Source organism: Scyliorhinus torazame, chromosome 10 (assembly GCF_047496885.1).
Source record: "Scyliorhinus torazame isolate Kashiwa2021f chromosome 10, sScyTor2.1, whole genome shotgun sequence".
Taxonomy (NCBI): domain Eukaryota; kingdom Metazoa; phylum Chordata; class Chondrichthyes; order Carcharhiniformes; family Scyliorhinidae; genus Scyliorhinus; species Scyliorhinus torazame.
In genome coordinates, this window is record NC_092716.1 from 199,534,313 (window position 1) to 199,560,730 (window position 26,418).

General features: G+C 44.7%; 1 protein-coding gene across 3 annotated transcripts in view; it reads right to left on the reverse strand.

Annotated features, from left to right (window-relative positions):
- Window positions 1-26,418, reverse strand: part of LOC140384491 (doublecortin domain-containing protein 1-like) — an 871,034-nt gene that overhangs the window by 621,667 nt on the left and 222,949 nt on the right. For all 3 annotated transcript variants that reach the window (XM_072466241.1, XM_072466242.1, XM_072466243.1), the window contains one exon: window positions 25,376-25,542. In XM_072466241.1, coding sequence (XP_072322342.1) covers window positions 25,376-25,542 — 167 coding nt within the window. The remainder of the gene's footprint in view (window positions 1-25,375; window positions 25,543-26,418) is intronic.

A 26,418-nucleotide genomic window follows, 5' to 3' on the forward strand; every position in this document is an offset into this window, starting at 1 on the left:
TATTTCTCATTGACAGGACTCAAGGTGTTTCAAAGATGTTTAACAAAATCTAATCATCTTTAGATGGAAAACTTTCAGGGCTGAGAGCTTGCCACTGTATACTGTTGTTGCTTTTTAAATAGAAATGCTAATCTATTGTGAGTGTATGTTTATCCACATATACATTTTACACATACAGAAATATATAAACTCAGAAGTAAAAGTAATTCCTGTCACCACATCATTGGTCTATATATGAGATAAAAACTGGAGATGAATTTTTTAAAATATATTCTTTCATGAGATATGGCTGTCGCTATCTAGTCCAGCATTTTTATTTTCTGGGTGGGGAGGAAGGGGAGTGGGTAGGCACCTTTATCCCAAAATGCTTACCGAAATCCTATTTTTTTATAAAGTTTCAACAGAACTTGATTTTTGAGAAAGCGTTCCTTTTGAACTATATTACAATATTGCGTACGTTCCCAAATTTGTCCTTCATTAATAACTGTGTGAGATAAACAAGCCGACTAACAATGTGCCTCATGTTCACTGAATGCCTTTTAAGGGTTAATACATTTTTGGGTACGCGAGGACTTAAATATCACAGGGAGACACCTCTTGACTGGGCCGTCACACAGAATTATGCAGATTCAGAAGGGAGCGGATCAAGCTTTGATTCCCTCTAGGATTCATGAACAAGTTCAAAATAATGTGAAGTGACATGAAGCAGAAGCATTTGCAGAAGGTCTGGGTCTAATTCCATGTCACTCCTTCTTTAAAGCGCTTCAGTTTAAAGTGCATACAGCGCGCAACTTTATTTTCCAAAAAAGAAACTCAGAATTTAAACAAGTTGTTCAAACAGTTGGGCATATGTAAAGGCAGAAGATACATAAAAGAGGATCTGCTGATTAACTATTTGCGGCAGAATTTTTCCAACAAAAATGTACAATCTAATACCATTGAAAACAGTTACGATTGATGTTTAATTTGTTATATTATTTTATTTATTCTTTAAAGTATCAAGGGCTGCATTTTTATTAACCATCATCGAGTGAAAATTATTGATATCCTTCACTAGATTCAAAGGGTTAAATGCTATATGAAATACTAATAAAGTTCCTCATAGACAACAAAATGTAAGACTGATAATATACTATTAAATCTGTCTAAAGTTGAGATTGTTATTCTCAAAAACTAAGGGTGAACGTTTTTTGTTGACTTTTATTACTTTTGACATCAAGTTCCACTGCTATCAGTAATGTTGGATTAAATATTTTGTGACTTCGCTGTTCAGTGACATTTCAACTAATCGTAAAGACATTTTGCAAACCACAGGATTAGGCACTACAAAAATACATACTCAACAATATAAAGAAAGGGAAGAGTACACATTGATAGAGATAAGAACACAAGGGATCTAAAGAATGTAATCTGTTAAAGATCTGTGATATGAGGGAGCTATTTTACGATAGTATATTTAACATTCTACAGACAGTGTGAGAGGAGAGAGTGCACAAACCAATAAAGCGCAGAGAGACTAAGAATGATTAAAAGGATTCATTTTATCATCCATATTTCATACTGACAGTCAAAGAAAACACCATTGAAGGAGCAAAAAAAACACAACATGTCCTACAAAAGGTCTTTCTCTTATCCTATGGTAAAGACAAAAGCAGTTGGAAATCTGCAAAATCAACCATATCTCTGTTCACTCATCACCCCACCCTCAAAATGAAGTGTGGGAGTTTCAGATGCGAGAGTAAAGCACTGCAAGGCTGCGACAAAATAGGCGGCGTGTCAGGTGAAGATGGAACGCTCTGGCCAGCGTGCCCCTCAATTTGACAAGGGGACGCTTTGTGATTGTTGTCACATGAATAATACCTGTGGGTGTTGGAGCTGTTCAGGCAGAACTGTCAAACCCACACTTCCATTATTGTGACAACCCCACCCACCCCTCCCCCACTCCTCTCCCACACTCAAAATCTCTGCACTAATTTGACAGCATGTATACCTGTGTAAATTCAAATAGGTTAATGACATACTTTAGAATTCTGTGGACCACCAAAAGAGATTTTGCGAAATTCTGCAGTTAATTTTTATTTTTCACAACTATGGACTAAATTGAGATAAAATAATTAATCGATTGCTTCTTTTTAATGTACTTCTCACCGAATAAAAGCCATTAATTGGACTCATGAACTGACAAGATATATATTTTTCACAGCATTCAAACTAGACGTAAATTGTGTATTGCAAAATAGCAGTCTCTTACTTAGTATGTACCTATATAGTTAATATACTTTAAAGCACTGGCTATTGCATTGAATGTCAGCATCATATGAAAGAGCACATTGCAAATCCTCAGCAATACTGGCAGAATACGCAGTTACATTTATTTACTTGAGGTCAATAGGGTTCACTAAATCTCCATTTACACTACAGCTGCTAATTTATTTCTGTACCGCATTAGCAGCTGTGCCAAATTAGAGGCTACGTTAATCACAAAAAAGTTGCTTGATGCAATAATACTGAAGAGAATTTCTTTTCTTCAATTTTATCACCAAGTAAAGAAAGAATTTCCATTTATATGACACTTTATCATGTCTTTCAGGATGTTCCAAAGATTTATATCCCCAAAAATTACTGTTGCCACTAAAGCAAAAGTAGGCAGCCATTTTGCACACACACAGCAAAGTCCTACAAACATCAATGAGATGAAGGATATTGATCCAATTATTTTTCTTTTAGCCATTTTCTTTAGGTGAAGAATATTTGATAAAACAACAGAACAGTTCCGCTTTCTTTTTTAAATAATGTCATAGAATTTTTAACATCCATCTATATAGACGGGACTTTGGTTTAACATTGCTCCCAAAAGTCCTCTGATAAAGCAGCATATCCACAATACTACAGAAAAGATTATGTGCACACGTGCTGCTTGGAACCACAACTTTCTGACTCGGATGTAATAGTACTGCCAAATAAGCACACGTGACACTTGCATGGAAAGAACCCCCTGCTTAACTCTTCAATATTGACGTATTATTTACTGATTGCACCACCAAGGCAAGATTACCCTAAATCTTTCTCCTGTGACATAGGTAAGCTAAATAAGCCAACTGTATTAATTTCAAGAACAGATCATTGTTTTTTCCAGCATGAAAAACAGTTTTAAAGCATCAGCCCTGGTCTATGTCTCTCTTTCTAGGCTCAATGATTTGGCAGCTGAGACGACAACAGATATTACTACAGTAAGTGCACAAACGTTGACACAACCTCACAAACATCAGATATGTTACAACCACTGATTGCTATTGGAGTCATAATTAAGCTTGTTGTAGCATGATGGAGTGTTAGACACCTAATACTGATTCTTCTCCCATGTGTTTGCATGGTGGTAGTCGTTAGCACTGCTATCTCAAAGCATCAGGGACCCTGGTTTGATTCTGGACTTGGGTGATTGTCTGTGTAGTGTTTGCATGTTCTCCCTGTGTCTGCATAGGTTTCCTCCGGGTGCTCCGGTTTCTTCCCAAAGTCCAAAGATGTGCAAGTAAGGTGGATTGGCCATATTAAGTTTCCCCTTAATGTCCAAAGATGTGCAGGTGAGGTGGATTGGCCATGATCAATGCGCAAGATTAGGACGGGGAAGTGGGCCTAGATTGAGTGCTCTTTCGGAGGGTTATTGCAACCTCAATGGGACAAAGGACCTCCTTCTGCACTATGGGGATTCTATGCGTATACCTCTACAAATAATGGCATTCATCTATAGAGTGGCAGAGACTCCAGAAAAATAGCCAAAGTTATGCTAAGGGAGTGGGAGAACCACCCCTGATTCACCCCTAAAACCTTAGGCCTCAAACACAGCAAATCGCTTGGCTTCAAACGTGATGTGGCCAAAAAGACCGAAGGACCTTGGAAAATGTAGAGGTGCTGATTGGCTAAAGAAGTTATAAAAACAAAACCTGGAATGATATAAACCCAGATGGGTAAATTTCAAACAACAGACAGAAACATTGTTAACATCAAGTTGCAAATTGAGTATTTTCTGATGTATGAGGGAGTCTAACAGCTCCTAACAGCTACAGTCACACTGGTATTTCATAAATAGGTCCTTAAACACAATCCAAAGGTAGGAATTGTTATGGACGTTTTTTTTCCAATGCCTATTCAATTACCATATGTTTACCCAAGAAATTCACCTTTAGTCCCCTTCTCTTCATCATTCATGAAGTCAGCTTCCACGTGTATGTTGATGTCATCCACCCCTGCCTGTCCACCTCCTCCATCAATCCTAGGAACAGAGCATTTCCCTTCAACTATCCAACATTATGGCTTGGATGATTTGTAACTCCTTTGAACACCATTGAAAAATTGGAAGGCATCTACATAAACCTTCCTGCCTGTTGCTTCAGACTAATGCACAGGCACAGAAGCCGCAAAAACAGCCAAGGAAACTGAATTCTATGGTTAGAGTATAAGAGCAAAGAGACATCATTAAAGATACTGCTGAAGTCAGCGTTAGAATATTGTGCAGTTTTGGACATCCCGTTTAGAAAGACATTAAGGACGTAAGTGTAAGCATAGATTCACCAGGATAACACCAGAAATAGAAATTTAGAGTTATAAGGGAGACTTGAAAAATTGGGTCTATTTCCACTGGGGCGGAGAAGGCTCAGAAGAGATTTAATAGAAATTTCTTTAATTATGACGGATTTTGAAAGGATAATTGGGCAAAATGGTTTCCTCTTTGTGGGGACTGAGCAATGAGGGGGGAATAAAATTAAAATTGGCACTAAGAGAGTGAGGAGAGAGGTTAACAGAAATTTCTTTATGCAGAGGATTGTTAAAAAATTGAATGTTTTGCCGGAGGAAGTAACTCAGGCAAAGACCATTACATATTTCCATCCAAAAGTGGATAAATAATTGAAAACAAGGAAGCTGCTAAGAAAGATGCTCCTGAGAGAAAGCGGGGCAATGGAATTAGGTTTAGGCTGCTGTATTACAAAGCTAGATTCTAAGCTTAAACTCAATTTAACTCAGCTTAAAACTTAACTGCCCTATTGGGGTGACTTCTGTCAACATGCAACTGAGTCACTGGATGGATATATCATTCACAAATGTGTAACAACAATTTCCTACAACAACAAGACAGCCACACTTGTTTTAGTGTAGTTTGGAGATAGGGCTACAACATTGTCACTACATTCAGCAGTCCTGGACCCCTGCAGGTGCAGCACTGTACTTGTGAATGCAAAATTGTGGAATTAAACCTGATGTTGCATCTTTTGCGGGAGGCTGACCAACTCACTCTTCCTTATAGCACCTCCAGTCAAACAGTGACAGAGGGTGATTAATAACGTTGTGATTAAATTGGTGGGCCAGAATATCCAGCCCTACTGACAGGGCAGTCTGCGCTCAGTAGTTTGCAAAGGGGGATAACCATTAAATAAAATACATTTATTTTTAATTCCTTTGCTCCAAATAGCTATGAACATTATTATGATAAATTAATACACAGCAGGAAATAAGAACAGAACAAAAATTAATTAATCATAATAATCTAATTTTGAAACAGATTAGAAAATGTCATCTGACATCATAACCTTTGAGGAAGAACTCATGGTTCTAATCTGGCATATAAGGAAATCAAGAAACATAGAAATTAAGCAGTATCTTCAAATGAACATCAGGGGACATAATCTTAAAATTATAGTGAAGATATTTTGGAGTGAATCAGGAAGCATTTTTTCACATAATGGAGAGATGAAATCTGGAACTCACATCCCAGAGGGAACAAGAGGAAAATACTGGGCTACATGATGAGGGAAATAAGCAAACAATCCTTTTCCTCAAGTCTGAAGACTGGTTTACAAGTGTGAAGCTGCAACAACTTCACACCAAAGTTAACTCCAGTATAAATGCACTCGAAACACTTGGAAATCCAAACTGCCCTGGTTGGAAGAAGAAATGAGCAAATAATATGTGGAGTAAAATTCAAAGGGAGTTCATAAGTTCAGTTGGCTAGATGGCCAGAGTGTGGTGCAGAATAAAGCCAACAGCACAGGTTAGGTCCCAGTACTGGCTGAAGTAGTTCTTGGGGCTTGCCTCCTTATCTTGCTCTATTGTGGTAACATGGTATGAACCATGATTAGCAACCAAATATTTGAGGCTATGGGCCAAGTGCTGGCAAAAGGGATTAAGATTGGCAGATCAGGTGCCTTTCATGCGGCGGTGCAGACGCGATAGGTCGAAGGTCCTTTTCTGCACTGTATGTTTCTATGATTCTGTGATAACAAGGATACTATATAGAGAAGGGATATGGTGTTGAGTGCAGATCAATCATGATCTAACTGATTGGCAAAGTAGACTTAAGGGGCAGAATGGCTGACTATTTCTCATATAGGCCAGAATTCTCTGGCCGCTGGAATTTGCTCCCCCGCCTGTGGGTTTTCCGGCAGCAAAATAATAATAATCTTTATTCGTGTCACAAATAGGCTTACATTAACACTAATGAAGTTCATGTGAAAATCCTCTTGTTGCCACACTCCGGCGCCTGTGCGGGAACAGTGAAGGAGAGTTCAGAATGTACAATTCACCTAACAAGCACGTCTTTCAGGACATGTGGGAAGAAACCGGAGCACCCGGAGGAAACCCAGGCAGACACGGGGAGAACGTGCATACTCCACATAGACAGTGACCCAAGCCAAGAATCGAACCTGGGTCCCTGATGCTGAGAAGCAACAGTGCTAACTACTGTGCTCCTGTGACGTCCCACGGGGTGGCTTCAATGGGAAATCCCACCACCAGCGAATGGCACACCACCGAGGAACACTTAGCTGGGGGACCGGAGAATCTCGCCCATGGTCTTAATTCATAAAGCATCATTTTAGCAGGGGTTGTTAATCAGCTTGTCTTAAATGGGTTATCTCATTCTCGATGATAGTGAATATTAATTATACATTCTCTATTTTTGTTAATAGTCTTTTCTGGTCACAAAAGACACACCTGAGTTAATTCTGTGATCCCACACTTCCAGTGTGAAAATCATGTTCACTGGGAGTGCAAGGTGAGGCAATTCTCCGTTTCCATATGGGACAGCATTAATGTAGCTACAAACAACTGTCCACACTCTGCCTCAAGGTGGCAATGTTGTACTGGATGACAGGATCAACAGAAACCTGCCCTTGCAACGTCTCAACATGTGCTTGCTTACATTTATGTTGTGCGAATATATAACCTTTTATTATTAGTGTAATGAAGCAGATGTTATTGAAGCTTTTATTGATTGTTCAGACTGTGAGTCTAGTATCATATGGAATCTGCACTTTGTTAGTGAAGCAAATTGCTAACAGCTTTTTAGAAAGTGACAAGTATATCTATTTCATGAGCAGAAATCCCTTTTCATCTCTATCAAGACAAGAATACAATTTTCACTTCATTTAACTGATGTTAGGTTTGATTCAAGCATGGCACCCATTGCAGGCTCCAGGATCTGGTTTTTAATTTTACTCTATGTATTTGAAATTCATCTTTTTTTCTCAATCCTGTCCAGTTTCTATTTCTGAGCATTTAGGGTGCATTTATACTAGAGGCTAACATTGGAACATAGGAACATGGGAGCAGGATAAGGCCATTCAGCCCCCCGAGGCTGCTCCAGCATTCAACTAGATCATCGCTGATCATCCACATCAGTGCCACTTTCCCATGCTATCCCCATATCTTTTATGTCATTAGTATCTCGGCCATAGATAGGTTTAGGCTATATTTGCCCGTCAGAGTTCGTAATGTCAACTGCATATTGTCAAAGCAGCCTAAATCCAGCTAGAGTGTAACTTCACCACTTGGCCAAACAGGGGCGGAAAAAGCTTGACAAACACATTTAGCATTTTCATAAAATTCAATTGAATTTCCAAGGTCCATCTTAATGGCATTTTCTGTTAACTGTTCCAATATTCAAGAAGAACAAGGACAGGTGATAGCAAGATTTCCTATCAAAACCCATAAAGAACTCTCCTAATATATTTCATAAAGTATTGGAACCTAGTTAAAATAGATTTAAAAGTTTAATGTTTATGACACCATAAATCTTTAGCAAGAAATAATTTATACCAATCCAGCTTTCTCCCTTGATTCAGTTCTTCAGCATAATGTCAACTTATATTTCTGGTATTAATTGAGGTAAAAATGGGAAAGGATCTTACCTGTTAGACAGTGCAACCTCACACATCACCCTCCAAAATCATTGTAATGCGATTTAAGGATGCATAGAAACCCAGAGAAAACTATTTGTGGACAGTTTCAGGAAAGACTCTGAGGAATTATTCCCCTGCTCCATAAGGTGGCTCCAAGAGATTGTGGACAGAATTTAATTCCCCTTCTCTTCCCAACAAAAGCGGGCTAGTTGTCTGGTATGACCTTGAATCAGGAGGGTAGACCCAGGTTGGTGTACCTGTTGCCTTCCCAACTCTCCTGATGAAGTCAGAAGTGGGAAATGTCGATAACAATGTCCACCGACAGGACAATTGAGGCTTTTCAGTGGTCAATTAATGGCCACTTAAGGACCTCATCCTGCCGCTAATAGTATTCTTTCAGCTGTGGTGGATTGGGGTGGGATAATGTACGGCATGTGATGGGGCCACCCAGTAAAGGTTGGCGGCCTCTGTGTGTGACCCACAGAGGGAACCCTCCATGGTAAGGGCATCCCATGCTGACAGAGCCCTCACTGCCCTTCATGGCAACCAAACATCAGTAACCCCCCCCCCCCCCCCCCCCCCACCCCCGCCACTCACACCTCACCACCCCTTCACCAACACCTACCTATCTGATTGGCTCCAGCAAGCCCAACTCGCTTACCTGTCACCAGGGCCTCCTCTGCAGCTGCTGCTTCAGGGTCTGCTGCAGTCCCACGGTCCCGGTGGCACTGCCAGGAATAGACAACTGTTGGAACTCTGATTGGAGGCAGAATCTTGACATTTTGAGGCACGGATGTCCGAACAGTGTCACTGAATCTTTACAGTGCAGAAGAAGGGCATTCAGCCCATTGATTCTGCACTGAAGTTAACTTCCTGATTGACATTTAACCCTATCAGCGTTTCCAAAAATGACTGTGGCAGAGTGGCTCCTGACTTTCCAGCCGGTGAACAGAGCCACTGCCGTGCACAATAAATTCAGTCCTGTGATGCATCTTGTTTAACATGTTATTATGTTTTAGAGGTTTGGCTTGTTGGTTTTAGATAAGGGAACAATTGGGGAAGTAAAATATAGAACTGAGTTGATCGCATGGTGTTATAAACTATCGTGCAAGTTAGTAGTCCTTGCTTTTAAAAATTTCCTTTTGTGTATAATGAAGTTTCTTTTTGTTAAAACATGAAATCTTGTGGCATTGTTCAGATAGTTAATTACTGGCTGTTGGATTTCTTCTTTAAACATTAACAGTCCCGAACAGGGTCACAACACTATCCATTTGGCTGGCCTGAGAGATCACGGGCTGGATTCTCCGTTCCTGAGACTAAGTGTCGCCGCAGGCGCAGGACCCGTGGGCTTCCATGACTGCAGAATTGGCGCTGCATCTGGACCGAGTCAGCGACTGTGCAGTGGCTAGCACCGGCATCACGTGTAACACAATCGATTTCAATGGCAAACGTTGCGGGATTCACGGGACATGCTGTAGCCGCATGTACACATTATAATCCCCAAACACACTCATCCCAGCCAACAAGATGGCATTGGTAGCGCTGGAGCGCACCCATCCTGCTGGTGGGTCGGCTGAGGGCAGCTAGGGAGGTTGGCAGGGGCGGACATCCATATGACCTGTGACCCTAAGTTCACAGTGGGCAGTCAGCGGTGTGCGCAGCTGCACGGCTACCTTGCAGGCCGCGGTAATGGTGTTTCGTGCCTGTCCACCCCGACCCCACAGCCTACCTCCTGGCCACCACCCGCTACTCCCCCCAGTCCTGGCAGAAGCCCCCCAGCCTGCAGCACCACTGTCAGCAAACAATGGCGATGTTGGATGCTTTCCATACTCCTTCTTTCTCCCTCAACAGCCATGACCCCGGTTTCACGATTTTTTAAAAAACAAGTTAACCGCGCCGTTGGGAATTCAGCCCATCGGAGGTGGAGAATCACAGAGGCCCAGAGAATACCAGTTCAGGCCCGCTAATGATCTGCAAATGGTGTTTACTGTATGTGCATTCCGGAACGCATTGACACCGCTGTCAAGGCGACAGAGAATTGCAATTCAGCGTAAACTCGGCGCCAGCCGCGGTTTCGGCGTCGGAACCCATTCTCCACTCAATCGCGTTTCCTGATTTCATAGATTATCATAGAATTTACAGTGCAGAAGGAGGCCATTCGGCCCATCGAGTCTGCACCGGCTCTTGGAAAGAGCACCCTACCCAAGTTCAGCACCTCCACCCTATTCCCATAACCCAGTAACCCCACCCAACACTAAGGGCAATTTTGGACACTAAGGGCAATTTATCATGGCCAATCCACCTAACCTGCACATCTTTGGACTGTGGGAGGAAACCGGAGCAGCCGGAGGAAACACACGCACACACGGGGAGGATGTACAGACTCCGCACAGACAGTGACCCAAGCTGGAATCGAACCTGGGACCCTGGAGCTGTGAAGCAATTGTGCTATCCACAAGGCTACCGTACTGCCCGGGTCAGCTGATGCCCCACAGATTTCCCAACCCATTTTACCATGTTCTTGAGTCAATGAAATTATGTCAGCTGCGTTGCGCCCTACGCACATCCTGTTATGCCGGTCGAATAGCGGGGAGAGCCCCAAAATAGGTTCTGCACCAGGCACCAAACAGAGCGCGATGCTACTGGCAAAATCTTGTTCGCCCTCTTGCTGGGTGTGAACCAAATCAACATATTTAAATGAGCATTTAAATATGTTGGGTGCGATTCAGCGACCCTGTTGTGCCCGGTGCAGATCCGAATGGAACGAGTGAATTGCGCGTGAGCCCCAAATCTGGCTCCACACCATGCACGAGTCACCCGACTCACACCACCATTCCCAAACATCTGCTGCCTCAGCCAATAGTGTTTAAAGCAGCAGCTGATATAAGTGTCAGAGACTTCCTCAAAAGCCAAGAACACTTGAAAGGGCTTCAAATTCCCTGACAGCCTTTGAAATGCAAAGCTCTCATTCAATGTCACACAGCAATGCATTGCACTCTCTATTGATTGACAGTATTATTACTCCAGAGCCAGTTGCTTGGCGGATTGTTCATCTATCTTTCCCTTCACGTTTGTATGCACCTCCATTATCCTGCTTCGATATTAACCGCAATACTTATAAACACTTTTACTATGATTGACAGCTTCTCCCCACATCAAAAGCAGCTAAGTGCTTTCTGCTGTGAGTAAGAGGAAGTGAAACCACTTAGCTGCTGCTTTAAACATTCTTGTCTGAGGCAGCAGATGTGAGGGAAGGGTAAGTGAAAATGTCATAAACTTTCACTGAACTGCCTGGACTATTCTTCAGCTTTCAGGTATGGGTCTCTGATTGTGGGGGCTGATTGGGGGTGTCTGATGTGGATCTCTGGTGGCAGTGACTGATGGGGGTCTCTGATGATGTCTCCAATCTGGGGTTTGATGGGGGGTCTGATGGGGGCTCTGATGTGGGCCTCTGATGCGGTCTCTGATGGCATGTTGGAGGGGGAGGTTTGATGGGGGGGTCTGATGGGGGGCACTGAGGGGGTCGGTTGGGGGGGGGTCAGTGCAAGGGGTGTTAGTTTACTCTCATGCGTGTGTGCTGTGGGGAGGATGTCCATTATTCATGTGGTGGGGGGAGGATGCCCCTAATTGTCAGCGGGGGGGGGGTTAGCATTGTGGGGTGGAGGAGGGCCTTCTGATGGATTTTGGGGGCCAACTCAGTTATGCTCTGACCCCCTTGACCCACCCTAGGGTCCTCCACATAATGGTAATGTTTGGACAAACTTTTTTTTCAACAAACAATTTTGTTGAGGTATTTTAGGCATGAAGAAAAAGTGACATTATGCAGTACAAAAAAAAGGGGTGAGATTCTCCCCTACCCGGCGGAGCGGGGGGTCCCGGCGGGATGGAGTGCGTGAACCATTCCGGCGTCGGGCCGCCCCAAAGGTGCGGATTTCTCCACACCTTTAGGGGCCAAGCCCTCACCTTTAGGGGCTAGGCCCACGCCGGAGTGGTTGCCGTCCCGCCGGCTGCCGTGGAAGGCCTTTGTCGCCATGCCAGCCGGGGCCGAAGGGACTCCGCCGGCCGGCGGACGTCCGCGCATGCGCAGGAGCATTAGCGGCAGCTGACGTCATCCCCGCGCATGCGCAGGGGGGGTCACCTCAGCATTAGCCATCGCGGAGGCTATGGCCGACGCGGAGGGGAAAGAGTGCCCCCACGGCACAGGCCGGCTCGCGAATCGGTGGGCCCTGATCGCGGGCCAGGCCACCGTGGGGCCACCCCCTGGGGCCAGATCGCCCCGCGCCCCATCCAGGACCCTGGAGCCCGCTCGCGCCTTCTGGTCCCGCTGGTAAGGGAGGTGGTTTCATTCACGCCGGCGGGACCGGCATTACAGCAGCGAACTTGACTTTCTCTAGGCCAAGAAAGCTCGCCATGTCCGATAGCCATACCTCAGCCCTCGGGGGCTTTGAGTGCCTCCAGGCTAACAGTATTCGTCGCCGGGCTACCAGAGAAGCAAAGGCCAGAACGTCGGCCTCTCTTTCTTCCTGGACTCCCAGGTCCTTCGAAGCCCCAAAGATTGCCACCTCAGGGCTCATTACCATCCCAGTTTTCAATACCCGGGACTTGACATCTGCGAATCCCTGCCAATACCCCCTGAGTTTAGGGCACGACCAGAACATGCGTACATGGTTAGCAGGCCCTCCGGCGCACCTAGCACACTTGTCCTCCAGCCCGAAGAATTTGCTCCTCTGGGCCACCGTCATGTGGGCCCGGTGCACGACCTTAAACTGGATCAGGCTGAGCCTGGCGCATGTTGCAGTCGTATTTACTCTGCTCAGGGCTTCTGCCCAGATACTGTCATCCATCTCCCCCCCCGAGCTCCTCTTCCCACTTAAGCTTCAAGTCCTCGGTCTGCATATCCTCAGCTCCCATTAGTTCCTTGTAGATGTCTGGGACTCTACCCTCTCCCACCTCTCCCCTAGAAACTACCCTGTCCTGCCTCCCCTTCGGCGGGAGACGTGGGAAGGACGGCACCAGCCTGCGTACAAAATCCCGCACCTGCAAGTATCTAAATTTGTTCCCCCTCGCCAGCCCAAACTTCTCCTCCAGCGCCCTCATGCTCGGAAAGCTCCCTTCCAGGAAGATCCCCCATCCTCACAATCCCCACCCACCTCCACTATCGATACCCCCCGTCCATGTTCCCCGGGGCAAATTGGTGGTTGCCGCAGATTGGGTCCACACCGATGCTCTTACCTCCCCTACATGCCTCCTCCACTGGCCTCAGATCCGAAGAGCCGCCACCATTATCGGGCTGGTGGAGTACCGTGCCGGCGGGAGCGGCAGAGGCGCCGTGACCAGGGCTGCTAAGCTAGTGCCCCTGCACAAAGCAGCCTCCATCCGCTCCAAAACCGACCCCGCACCCACCATCCATTTCCTTATCGTCGCTATGTTGGCCGCCCAGTAATAGTTGCTGAAGTTCGGCAACACCAGGCCCCCTTCTCCTCTGTTCCTTTCAAGCATCACCCTCTTCACCCGCGGGGACTTCCCTGCCCATACAAATCCCAGAATAATTTTATTCAGCCTCTTAAAGAAGGACCGCGGGATAAAGATGGGGAGACACTGAAAAACAAACAAGAACCGCGGGAGAATCGTCATCTTAACAGTCTGCACCCTCCCCGCCAATGACAGCGGGAGCGCATCCCACCTCCGGACCTCCTCCCTCACTCGTTCCACCAGTCAGGACAGGTTGAGCTTATGCAACTTGCCCTAGTCCTATGCCACCTGAATCCCCAAATATCGGAAACTGTCCCCCACTAGCCTGAACGGCAACCCCTTCAGCCTACTCTCCTGCCCCCTCGCCTGAATTACAAACAACTCGCTCTTAGCCATGTTCAGTTTGTAGCCGGAGAACCGGCCAAATTCCCTCAGGGTTGCCATGATACCGTCCATCCTCACCATTGGGATACATATAACAGCAGATCGTCTGCGTATAACGAGACTCTATGTTGTCCTCCCCCCCGGACCAGCCCTTTCCAGCCCCTGAGAAGCTCTCCGTGCAATTACCAGCGGCTCTATGGCCAGCGGAAACAGCAGTGGGGAGAAAGGGCAGCCCTGTCTTGTCCCAAGTTGCAGTCTAAAGTAGTCCAATGTCGTCCTGTTCATCCTTACTTTCGCCTCTGGGGCCTGATACAATAGCCTAACCCAGTCGATGAACCCCGCCCCGAACCCAAACCGTCTTAGTACCTCCCACAGATAATCCCACTCGACCCGGTCAAAAGCCTTTTCAGCATCCATGGCTACCACTATCTCTACCTCCTTACTCTCCGGGGGCATCATAATCACGTTAAACAACCTTCTTAGGTTGGCCACCAGCTGCCTCCCCTTTACAAACCCGGTTTGGTCCTCCATAATTACATCCGGTACACAGTCCTCAATTCTAGTCGCTGATCAAAGAGATCAGCCTGTATGACCCACAAGCCTTCGGGTCCTTATCCCGTTTCAGAATGAGCGAGATGGTGGCCTGCGACATCGTCGGGGGTGAACTCCCTCTGTCTCTTGCCTCGTTAAAGACCCTGACCAGCACCGGCCCCACTATCCCAGCAAATTCTTTGTAAAACTCCACCGGATACCCGTCCGGCCCCGGGGCTTTACCCGACTGAATGACCTTCAGGCCCCCCAATACCTCTTTGATCCTGACCAGGGCCCCCAATCCGTCCACCAACCCCTCCCCACTCTTGGGAAGGTCAGTCCGTCCAGGAATCGCCTCATTCCCCCCCAATCCCCCGGAGGGTGCTGAAGTGTACAGCTTCCTATAAAAGTCCCTAAAGACCTTGTCCCGCCCTGCCGTCACCCACTAGATTACTCTCCCCATCCACTCCCCTCCCTATTTCCCTAGCCGCTTCCCTTTTCCTTAGTTGTTGTGCAAGCATTCTACTGGCCTTCTCACCATGCTCATAAATCGCGCCTTTTACCTTTCTAAGCTGCTCTACAGCTTTGCCTGTAGTCAGCACCCCAAATTCGGCCTGCAGCCTCTGTCGTTTCCAGAGTAACTCTGGCCTCGGGGATTCCGCGTAACTCCTGTCCGTCCGTAAAATTTCCTTAATCAGTGAGTCCGTCTCTGCCCTGTCTGTCCTGTCCCTGTACGCCCGGATTGAAATCATCTCCCCTCTCACCACTGCCTTCAGTGCCTCCCAGAGCACCGCTGCCGAGACTTCTCCAGTATCATTCACCTGCAGGTAATTCTGCATGCATTTCCTCAGCCTCTCACACACCGCCTCGCCCGCGAGCAATCCAACTTCCAGCCTCCATGGTGGGCGCTGAAAGCTGTCCTTACAAAACTGCAGGTCTACCCAGTGCGGAGCATGGTCCGATATGGCAATTGCCAAATATTCTGCCCCCAGCATTCCGGCCAGCAGGTCCCTACTCACAACAAAGTAGTCAATTCGGGAATACACCTTGTGGACGTGGGAGTAGTACGAGAACTCCCTCGCCGTCGGCCGGCTAAATCTCCACGGATCTGCTCCCCCCGTTTGCTCCATGAACCCTCTCAGTTCCTTTGCCATTGCTGGTAACCTGCCCGTTCTTGAACATGACGGGTCCAGGCTCGGGTCACTGCCCATGATCAGCTTACGCGAGTCCAAGTCGGGGATCTTCCCCAGCATCCTCCTAATAAAATCCACATCATCCCAATTAGGGGCATACACACTAACCAGGACTACTCTCACCCCTTCGAGCTTACCCCTAACCATATCGAACCTGCCACCCCCATCCACAACTGTGCCCTCTGCCTCAAATTGTACCCTTTTATTAATCAGGATCACAACCCCCCTCGTCTTAGAATCAAGCCCCGAATGAAAGACCTGACTGACCCAGCCCTTCCTTAACCTAACCTGGTCTGCCACTTTCAGGTGCGTCTCCTGCAGCATGACTATGTCCGCCTTCAGAACCCACAGATGCGCAAACACACACGCCCTCTTCATTGGCCCGTTTAACCCTCTAACATTCCAGGTGATCAGCCTGGTTGGGGGGCACTTCGCACCCCCCTTTGCCGATCAGCCATCCCTTTTTACTTGGCCAGCCCCCCAGCCACGTGTCGCACTTCATCTGGCCCGCCTCCTGACCGGCTCCACCCATGACCTCCTCACTGTTGCCATGCCCAGTTTCCATCCCCGTCAGCAGAACGACTCCCCCCCCCCCCCCCCCCTAGCAACACCATCCTATCACCTAACCCCTGCTCTAATCTAACTATATACACCCCCCCCACCTCGGCTTCAATTGACTAGCCCCACTCAGCTAGCCTGGGGCTCCCAGCCTCGGCGCCAGCGTGTCACCCACCCATTGTTCCCAGTCAGCCCCCCCCCCCCCCCCCCCCCCCCGACCCATCCATACCACTTCCCCAGATCAACCCTACTTAAGCAAACACTCTATACAAGTCATAAACAACCCCCACAATAGCACAATTCAAGTTAAACAAGAGAAAAAAAAAGATAAGAAATAACAGGCACTCTCAGTCCTTCTCATACAGACACAGAAAAAGATTGCACAAAGTTCCCCTGAAGCATTTATCTTAACCCAACCCTTTTAACTGTTTTCTTTATTATTTTCCCCCCAGCCAAACTCCAACTAATCAAAGAGCCCAAAAAGGAAACATTCAGGTAAACCACGCAAAAAGCACGCAATAAAAACACATCCCTACCACCTTCCAACACCCTAAAAAGGTCGGAAAAAAGAACGACAAAAACCGACCCAAACATGCAGGCAATTTTCAAAATGGGAGAGACACCACATATACTTAAAAGTTCTGGCATGAGTCCAAACATCCTCAGCTCAGGGTCAGGCCTTGTTTCTTAACGAAGTCCATCGCCTCTTCGGGTTCCTCGAAATAGTGGTGCTGACCCTCATACGTAACCCACAGTCACGCCGGAAAAAGCAGCCCAAATTTCACCTTGTTTTTATACAGTATCTCCTTCACCTGCCTGTAGCCTCCCTGCCTCCTGGCCACCTCAGCGCTCAAATCTTGGTAAACACGCAGAGTGGTATTGTCCCAAGTACAGCTTCTTGTGCTCTTTGCCCATTGCTGCACCCGTTCCTTGTTCAGGTACCTGTGAAAGTGAACCACCATCGCTCGTGGGGGACCCCCCCATCGCGGCTGCCTCACCTGCACACTGTGTGCCCTGTCCACCACCGGCGGGCGCGGGAACACCTCGTTCCCCAGCATCTTCTGAAACATACCCTCCCCATACGTGGCAGCGTCCAGCCCCTCTGCCCCCTCCGGGAGGCCCACGATTTTCACGTTCTGTCGGCGAGATCTGTTGTCCAAGTCCTCCAGCCTTTCCTGAAGCACTTTTTGCTGGTCCCTCAACCTCCGAATCTCCACATCCGCCACCGTTTGAAAGTCAGCCTATTCCTCCACTGACTTCTCCAGCTGCTGGATCCTCTCAGCCTGATCATCCAGCCTTTTTTCCATCCGGTCAATCGACTTCTGTAGCGGCTCCAAATTGTCACGCTTCAGAGCCAAAAAGCCCTCCTGCATAGTCTGCAGCAGCTGCTCCATTGTGGGCTGGGCTGTCGGCGCCTTGCTCTGAACACCAGCCATGCTGGTCTCTCTCACAGCCTCCACTGTGCCCTTACTCAACCACTTCTTCTGCTGTTTATGGTCCCTCCGGCTTCTTAGGTCCATATAATACTGTATGGGTCCTGTGCCTGAGTACTATTGCTTTCCAGTTCCGCGCTCAAAAGCGCAAAAAAGTCGGGGGAAAAGGTCCAAAAGTCCGACCGAAATGGGAGCCACCAAATGTGCGACCTACTCCCTCATAGCCGCCACCGGAAGTCATGTTTGGACAAACTTGCACCAAAGCCTGCCCGGTGGATTTCCCGCTGTGAGGTTCGGAGCATAACCGGGGGATGAATGGAGCCCATTAATGGCATTAAAATGTATTTAAATGTTTCATTTGCATCCTACAGCCGGCGCAAGGCAGGAGCACGCTGAGGCCACTGGCGGAGGATCGAAGCATTGCAACAATGCCAAATCCATTTTTCCTTTAACATTCCATTCTCTGCCCCATCGGAATTCCCGATCGGAGTGGCGTTGAATGGAGAATCCATCCCCACATATACTAAAACTGTACCAGGGAATCACTATTCACTGGGAATTTCTTCAATATAATTAATTGGTAGAACATAGGTGTGCAAACTCATTCTTTCACATCTCATCATCACAGTTGCTAAACTATCTTCTCAATTGAATCCCCTTGCCCTTGCGACAACAACCTCTTTTTTTTTCATTTAAGTGCTATTTCTCAGCTCTGTCCATCAGGCAGCTGACAATGGCTCCTTCAGTGCTTTTCAGGTGGTAGCTGGCTATTAAACTTTTAAGAATGAGACTGTGTGGGTTGGCTTACGATCCTTTGCTGACAAAGTCTCCCTGGTGTGGACTTGTTACCATGACACCTTAGAATGATCATTTAACTTCCATTCAATTTTACGAGTGAATTTGATTGGAATTTCCACTAGAATTTAGAGCATTTTGTGAATCTGTCTGCAATTGTATCATCCACATAGCTTTCCTCAATTTTAGGCAAATTCTTACCGTCCTTGCAAAATGTCTTTTGTTCCCTGTGGACTGCATGTATGTTTTATCTACGAATAGTGAGGAAGTGCTGCATCTAAAGTGAAGGAGCAAAAAGCCTTATTGAAATGATTAAAGCTGCTTTTACACCGCTGACGCTGTTTTAATTCGGATGCTGGGTGTCTGGGTTCACGAGCTGACAGTATTTACGCTCCGACATCCAGCTCCTTGTGTGAGCGGCAGGCCTGTTGATCCACAAATTACAATTTTGCATCTATCATACATGCAGCAAACTTCAGGGTGTGGATGTTGGTAGGCAGCTGACAGATGTTGGTCTCCCAGACCCTGAACTAAAAGCAACTGAAAACTAATCGATACTGGAATGATTAGTTCCTTTGGGGCTTGCATTTTAGCTCCTCCTCTACACCCTTTCACACAAGGATTTGAGCCTTTGTTACACCCATTATTCATTGGCGTATAGACCTTTCCTAAGGTTCTGTGTCGAAAACTGAAAATTGGACAAAATAGGGATGTAAGTAAAGTTGGAGGATTGGGTTGGAGTGAGGGGTAAGGGAATGGTAGAAGCGTTGTTTTGTACTTTTGTTGCCACCTTACTTTGAACATGTTCTTTTTTCTCATCAAACTTGTCTGGTAAGCTGGTTTAATCAATGGCTTTTATCAATGGTATAATTACACACAATATAATGACGTTACACTACGACAGTGTAGTGGTTATGTTACGATTAGTAATCCCAAGGTTATGAATTCAAAGCAAGACTTTGAGAAGTTTGAGAATCTGAATTCAGTTCCAATAAAAGTTGGAAATTTGAAAAAAAGATGGCATAAAAAAAAGTGACCCATTGTCTAAAAATCCAACTGACACTAATACCCCTGAGGGAAGAACACTCCTTGTCCTTTCCTGGTCCAGTCTATGTGTGACTCCAGTCCCACATCAGCATTGTTAACACTCACTGGGCGGGATTCTCCAAGCCCGCGCCGGGTTGGAGAATTGCCAGGGGGGGCGCGCGAATCCCGCCATGCCGCTCCAACACCAGGCCACGATTCTCCGGATCCATCAGATCCCACCCCACCAGAGTGATGGCAGAAACCACAGAGTGCTAGACAATTTGTAAAGAAAACTGGGTTATGTAGCTGGAGAGCTACATGCCAGTTTTCCCTTGAAAAAATATCAGAAAATTCTGCCCTGTATTTTGGAGGACCAAGCACCACAGGGACAACAGCTGTTCAAGGAAAACCCCCAGCACCATCTTCTCAGGGAAATTAGGCCAATGTCACATACACATCCGCCAGTAACATTTAAATCCATTCAAATGTATTAAAATGAGGTTCACACCCCTCTGTGGGTGCCGATCTCGTGCCCATAATCTTAACTGTCACGTCTCTGTGGTGTTTATTTATAAACTTTGGAGTTATTTATAAACTCCAAAGGTGTAACTGCAAAGTCAACATAATAAGAGGTTGTATTTCCACAAGGGTTTGTCTGTCCATCTTTTTCTGGGGTTTCCACTGATCTCTCACTGAAATTATTTTTTTTAAAATTCAAGGTACACAAGTTTATTTTCCAATTAAGGGGCAATTTAGCGTGGCCACTCTACCTAACCTGCACATCTTTGAGTTGTGGGGGTGAGACCCATGCAGACACGGGAGAATGTGCAAACTCCACCCGGACAGTGACCCAGAGACGGGACCGAACCCGGATCCTCGGCGCCATGAGGCAGCAGTGCTAACCACTGCGCCAATTTGCCGCCCCACTCTCACTGAAATTAGAAGACAATTGGAAGATTACCTGTGGAAATTCATCCCCATGAATAAAACTTGTGAGCAAATAGTGTTTGATTGAATAGATTGCTTCAGAGCTGATTCTTGTACAAATCTTCAAACACACTTGAATGTGCCATTATACTAAACAATCAAGAGGTAATTCAATGCTGTAATCACAGCAGTTATAAACAAAGAAGGTTCCCCAGACAAAATACAAAGGGTGCGATTTACGGGCCACATACTACTAGAACAACGGCGTGAAGCAGCCGGTAGATGCCGGGAGGCCACTTCTGGGATTTCCTCAGCTCGCCACACCTCGCGAGATCTAATGGGATCCAGCGAGACTCGCGATCTGGATCCTGCCCATTGTGGGCGGGATCAGTATTTGGCAAATCTGCATATTGGAATGAGTAGCTAGTCTCACTTTATTCTTTTTGGATAAATTTAAAGTACCCAATTAATTTTCTTTCAATTAACGGGCAATTTAGCATGCCAATCCACCTACCCTGCACAGCTTTGGGTTGAGGCCCATGCAGACATGGGGAGAATGTGCAAACTCCACATGGACAGTGACCAAGGGCCAGGATCGAACCCAGTTCTCAGCGCCGTGACTAACAGCAGTGCTAACCACTGCGCCACCGTGCCACCACGGTCTTACTTTTATATGCAGCTCACCTGATCTACCCAAAGCATTGGGATCTAACCCCTTTGCCTCGGAGACTTTAGCCAACCTGCAGCTAGCCTACAATTGCCATGCTGAGATGTACCTGTTGAAAATACTGTTTCCTTATTTGCTCAAAGACCTTTTCAGGTTACAAGCTAATATTCTGCTTTTTTCATTAATCTGGAATCAAAGACTTGAATTTGGAGAGCACCTAATCGTGTCTCTAAAAGAGTCCCAGAGCACAATGAATTTCTTTAAAGTTCAGTCACCCTTGCTATGAACAATATTGTCATATATAGTAGCAGACATGAAAAGCATGTAACCTTTTTAAATTGGTATTACTCTTCCAATAAATTTGAAATATTAGAATGTTAAGCACTTTTCCCCAATCTCCTTTCCTGCCTAGGTCCACAGATACAGACAGGACAACAGTCCAGAATTCTTGTGGTTTATCACCTCAGTCGCCATTTTTCATGTGTGATTTGAGTGTTGGCAAGTTATTCCATCACATGCAGTCATTCCCAAGCCACTTTTAGTCAGCAGCCAATGTCCACTTACGCTTAACTTGAATTTGGAGAGCACCTAATCACTTACCTTCCATCAGAAATTACTGGATAGTGAAGCGAAGAGTGAATACTGACTAATTTCTCCTCTTCCTCGCTCAGGAGCACTGAAAGTGATTGAATTGCTCTAACTCTGCCACACGCTGAGAAAAGCTAACCTAAGCTAGACCGTGAACCAACCTAGGTCCCACCTGCTTTGCATGCCTTCAGTCATGCACCCAGGTTTCCACACACATTTACCAACCCAGCTATTTTATATGGTTTTCGTTTTTTAAAATTCCGTGGCAGTATTATTTAAGAAATACTCCAGGGTAATGCTCACAATGAGACTTAATTAAATATTTTCGTGAGGTTAAAATGTGTAACAGCTAGTCTGCTGTGAGGGCAGCATGGCATTCTGCATTCAACTTGAGATTGAAGTCGCTGTGTGCTGCAAGACTTGGGAACAGCAAGTAAAGCAAAGCTTAGACAAATAATTGTGACTATCCCAAAGAGCAGGACAGCTGTCCCATGATTTCAATTCATTACACAGATAAGTTCCTCAGAAACCATTCACATGTAATCAAATAAAACTCACAAGTACCATTTTTACATGCCCAACCTGGAATATCCCTTCAAGGATTCACAGAGCAGGCAGCAGTACTCTGGAGAGGGATAATAAGGCTTCTCGGTTTCTGAACAATGGTAGCTAAATTTTAATGCTTTAAACTACTCTCGCAGTGTAATATAAGAAAAAGAAATGGATCTTTTTAAAAAGTTCCCATATGGATTTATAACTTTCCACACAGCTCATGCCTCAACTCTATTATTCCACAACTAAACTTAACTTGACGATATGATGGCTGTGTTAAAGGAAAAAGAATGCAATATATATAAAACTGAACGTAAATATCTTCCAGGTAAAACTTCTAAAATTCTGACTCGACTAATGAAGAAATCCCGCAATCAAAAATTTGTACGTGGAAGTAGGTTTAACATATGTTTAACAACACAATGAACTTCACCCAATATATAACAGTTACACATATAAATACGTATAAACAAAGCAATACAGATAAGTAACATATTCATAATTATAAATTTAAACTATATATACATTATCCTTATAAAATACATGTTGCAGTTTATAAGACTATATATTAAATGAGATTGAGTCACACAAAATGGCAGTGAATCACTTGGAATGGTTCTATTTCATGGATACAATATACTGAGATAGCTAGAAAGAATTATAATCATCCAATTTGATATTCATATGCAATTTTCATGTACCAAATGCTAAAACCTTTAGTCTATTTTCATTTTATATATGGATATGGACCCAGTCTTTAAACTGTTCTCTGTTGTTGCAGACAATCTAAACTGCTCTATGTCACATTAATGTCCTATTACAGTAAGTGTCAATTCTGTCACACTTTATGTCTAGTGTTAGCTGTTCTAAAATGAAAATCATTTCAGATAAAACATGAAAACATTAATTCAGTGCAATTCACCAAACTCTTTTTGTAGCCATACTGGTCTTCAGAAAATAATCAGAGCCTTCCCAATTTTGCTAATAAAGATAGCTCTGACTACCTCAGGCACTTTATAATATTTTACACTTAGTTTATCCACAACAGCTCCTATATTTAAATGTCACTTTCCTATGCAAGTCACAGTTGTATTGCGGGAGCTCATTTATAATGCGATGCCTTCTATGTAGGGTTTTGCTGCTACTTCTCTTTTTGTTCCACTATACCTTAGGAGCATTCAGAGGACAAGAGAGTGCACGAAGCGGATGCTGTTTAATAAATATTTTAAGGTAGTGAGATAAAAATCCATTTAAGGAAAATGTTGAGCATAATGTAGCAGCCCTACATTCCTGTCATCGTCATGCTTGAACAGTCAAAACTGAACAAGGGAGCCTGTACTGCCGAATGGTTGATATTGCCAAACCGAGAATGAAAACTTCAAATGTAACATTAACAATCACTGAACATCATTGCCGCGCTTTTGTCGCAAGACGTACTTGATGTGTTGAGTGAACGAGATCAAGAAAATTATAGATAATTGTGAAGGAGATGAACATTATAAATAAAAGATGACACGTGTTATCATCAGATTTAGTAAATTACATTCTGCTTCCTGAATTCTTGTCTGAAATATTCAAGAAATTAATAAACGTACTTTTAATTGACATTTTATAAACAAAAAAAACTTTCCAGCATACTCCGAGATGACATATTAAGCTCTTCAAACTGTTGAATGGACTGTGGATGTACAAAACCTGTTGAATTATACTCCTGCAGAGAAACTGGCATATTACAGTGTACAAGGGGCTCTTTCCCACTACCACGATCGAGTGCTGTGTCTACTTACTAACCAGTAACAGTTGTACGTTTCACAGAGTATTTTAATAGATTGGAATTGCATAATTTCAAACTGGATTCAAAGAACAAAAAACATATGCTTCACCTCGCGGAAATTTTATTTGATTGATTCTTGGGGAATGTAGGCAAAAATAAAATGCTAAATTAAGGAGAGAGAAAAAAAAGTAGGAATAGACTTTAAATTGAAAGGTGGTTCTGTCTTCTCTTTTTTGAGCTGTTTAGCTGTGCAGAGGCAGTGAATGACAGCTACCCAGCTTGAAGCCTACAGAAAACACTGCCTCCCTCTTTCAGTCGCTATGGTGTGGCTTTTTCACACGTTCCTTCCCCAGCAGTGTTTGTCCCCAAACAGAGGAATAGAGCACAATAGCATTCCAGCTGCAGCATCCCCGCCACCAAAACAACCATGTAATGGGAATGCTAATTAGATGCTACTGCCCAGAGTGGCTGAAAGTGTTAAGTTTTCTAAACTTCATTTCAGAAGTAATAAAGAAGTGTGTGTGTGAGCGGGAGGGGTAGGGGTTAGCAGTGCTAGGGAATGGATTGCACAGGTTTAAGTCTTAATTCCTGACTTAAAAGATATTAAACGGACATTTGACGAGTCAACAATTTAACTGAGCCTGACTCACGGCGAAATCATAGCAACTGGTTTTTACTATCAATTTGCATCTTTCATCCCCACACCACCAGCTTCAAAATAGAGTCTTTATAGATCTTAAGGCTGAAGAAACAATAAAACATTTTTAAATAGTCTAGTTTGATTATTAGAATATCACTCTTCATACCATTTCTCTGGAATCCAAGCAGCAACTTATCCTGTTTCACTTATATTTTGTTTTTAAAATGTTTTTGCTTACTATATTATTAGTTAATGCACTGATTAAATCACAGAATTATGCTTTTAAAATATGCCTTTTTAAAGACATGTACTTCTCTGTAGCTTAGAAGAAACTGTGCCCATGAAGGAAAGGGGAAGGGTGGTCTGTCATTTTTAGAGAATGAAATATTTGCATTCACAGCATTCCCGAGTGTGTGAATTGCTGTAACATTTCACAGTGTGTCGCAGAAAGATTAGGCACATGACATCTTACACTGAAAGACAGATACAATTAGCATCATTATTGTTGGCTCAGAGATCACAGTGAAAGTATTCTGGCCTCCACTGGGTACTGGAACACATGTAATACATGTCACATTTATTTAATGACATAAGTGCCAATCACTGTCTATAACTATAACAAATACAACTGAAAAGTAGCCTCTTTAAAAGTGTTATATCTCACCTGCTTACTGTAAATCCTTGCAGGCGTCAGCTTTTGGTTTATGGCCCATAGGACTCCCTGGATGTATGTCTTAGCTCCTGATGGGATGAACCCTTCCCCCTTAGAGACCCAGACAGGTCCACGGAGAGGTGTGGTGGAATTCTGCAGGCACTTGTCGAGCAATGGAACTGCAGAGAAACAGCATTAAAAAAAACAAGGACCTTACATCCATTCTGACCCACAGCCGCAGACACCAGCCTGAACTACACTGCTTTCAGAACCGGGCCCAGCTCACGGTATCTATCATTTATATGTGACCTGAAGAAGCTCTGACAAGAGCAACTCCTAGATGACTAGTGGTCACCACCAAGTGTAAAAGATATATATATACATATGTACTGAGCCCCCAACTGTAGGAATTGTGAAGCTTCCCAAGTACACCTGAACAGCTCTGAAGTGTGCCTAACTAACTGCACACAGTGTCATGGTGTGCACCAATTGCCTTATCTTCTCATTTATCACAGATGAGTTGAAGCAAGCCTTGCTGAAACATAACTTGCATTGTTCTGAAACTTACATTCGCCCTGTTTTTTTTCAAAAGTGATTTCCAGCCCAGGGGAGCAGATGTGTATAATAATTACAATTGTCATAGAAGATATCGAGCAAAATGCCAGACATTTTCCATTGACCTTTATGGAGCTTTATGCAACTGAACTGCAAGTGTACTGAATTGTACTCTCGTTTCCATCCAGGAATTAGCCTCAGCTTGTTTTTGTGATTCTTTAAGCATTTATGATGAAGTTACCTTGAAACATTGAAAAAATGAGGGTAATAAACTTGCAAGTTACCAATGTTATAACATTTATATTCATGGCACACATTAGTGTTAAATTATTTAATTAAAAAACTGAGTTTACAACTTGAAAATTCACAAAATACATTAAAAAATCTTGGCTGGAATTCTCCGGCCGTTGGGATTCTCTTTTCCCGCTGGCAGCGCACCCCCGCCCGTGGGGTTCCTTGTGGCGTTAGGTGGCTTCAATGGGAAATCCCATTGACAAGCG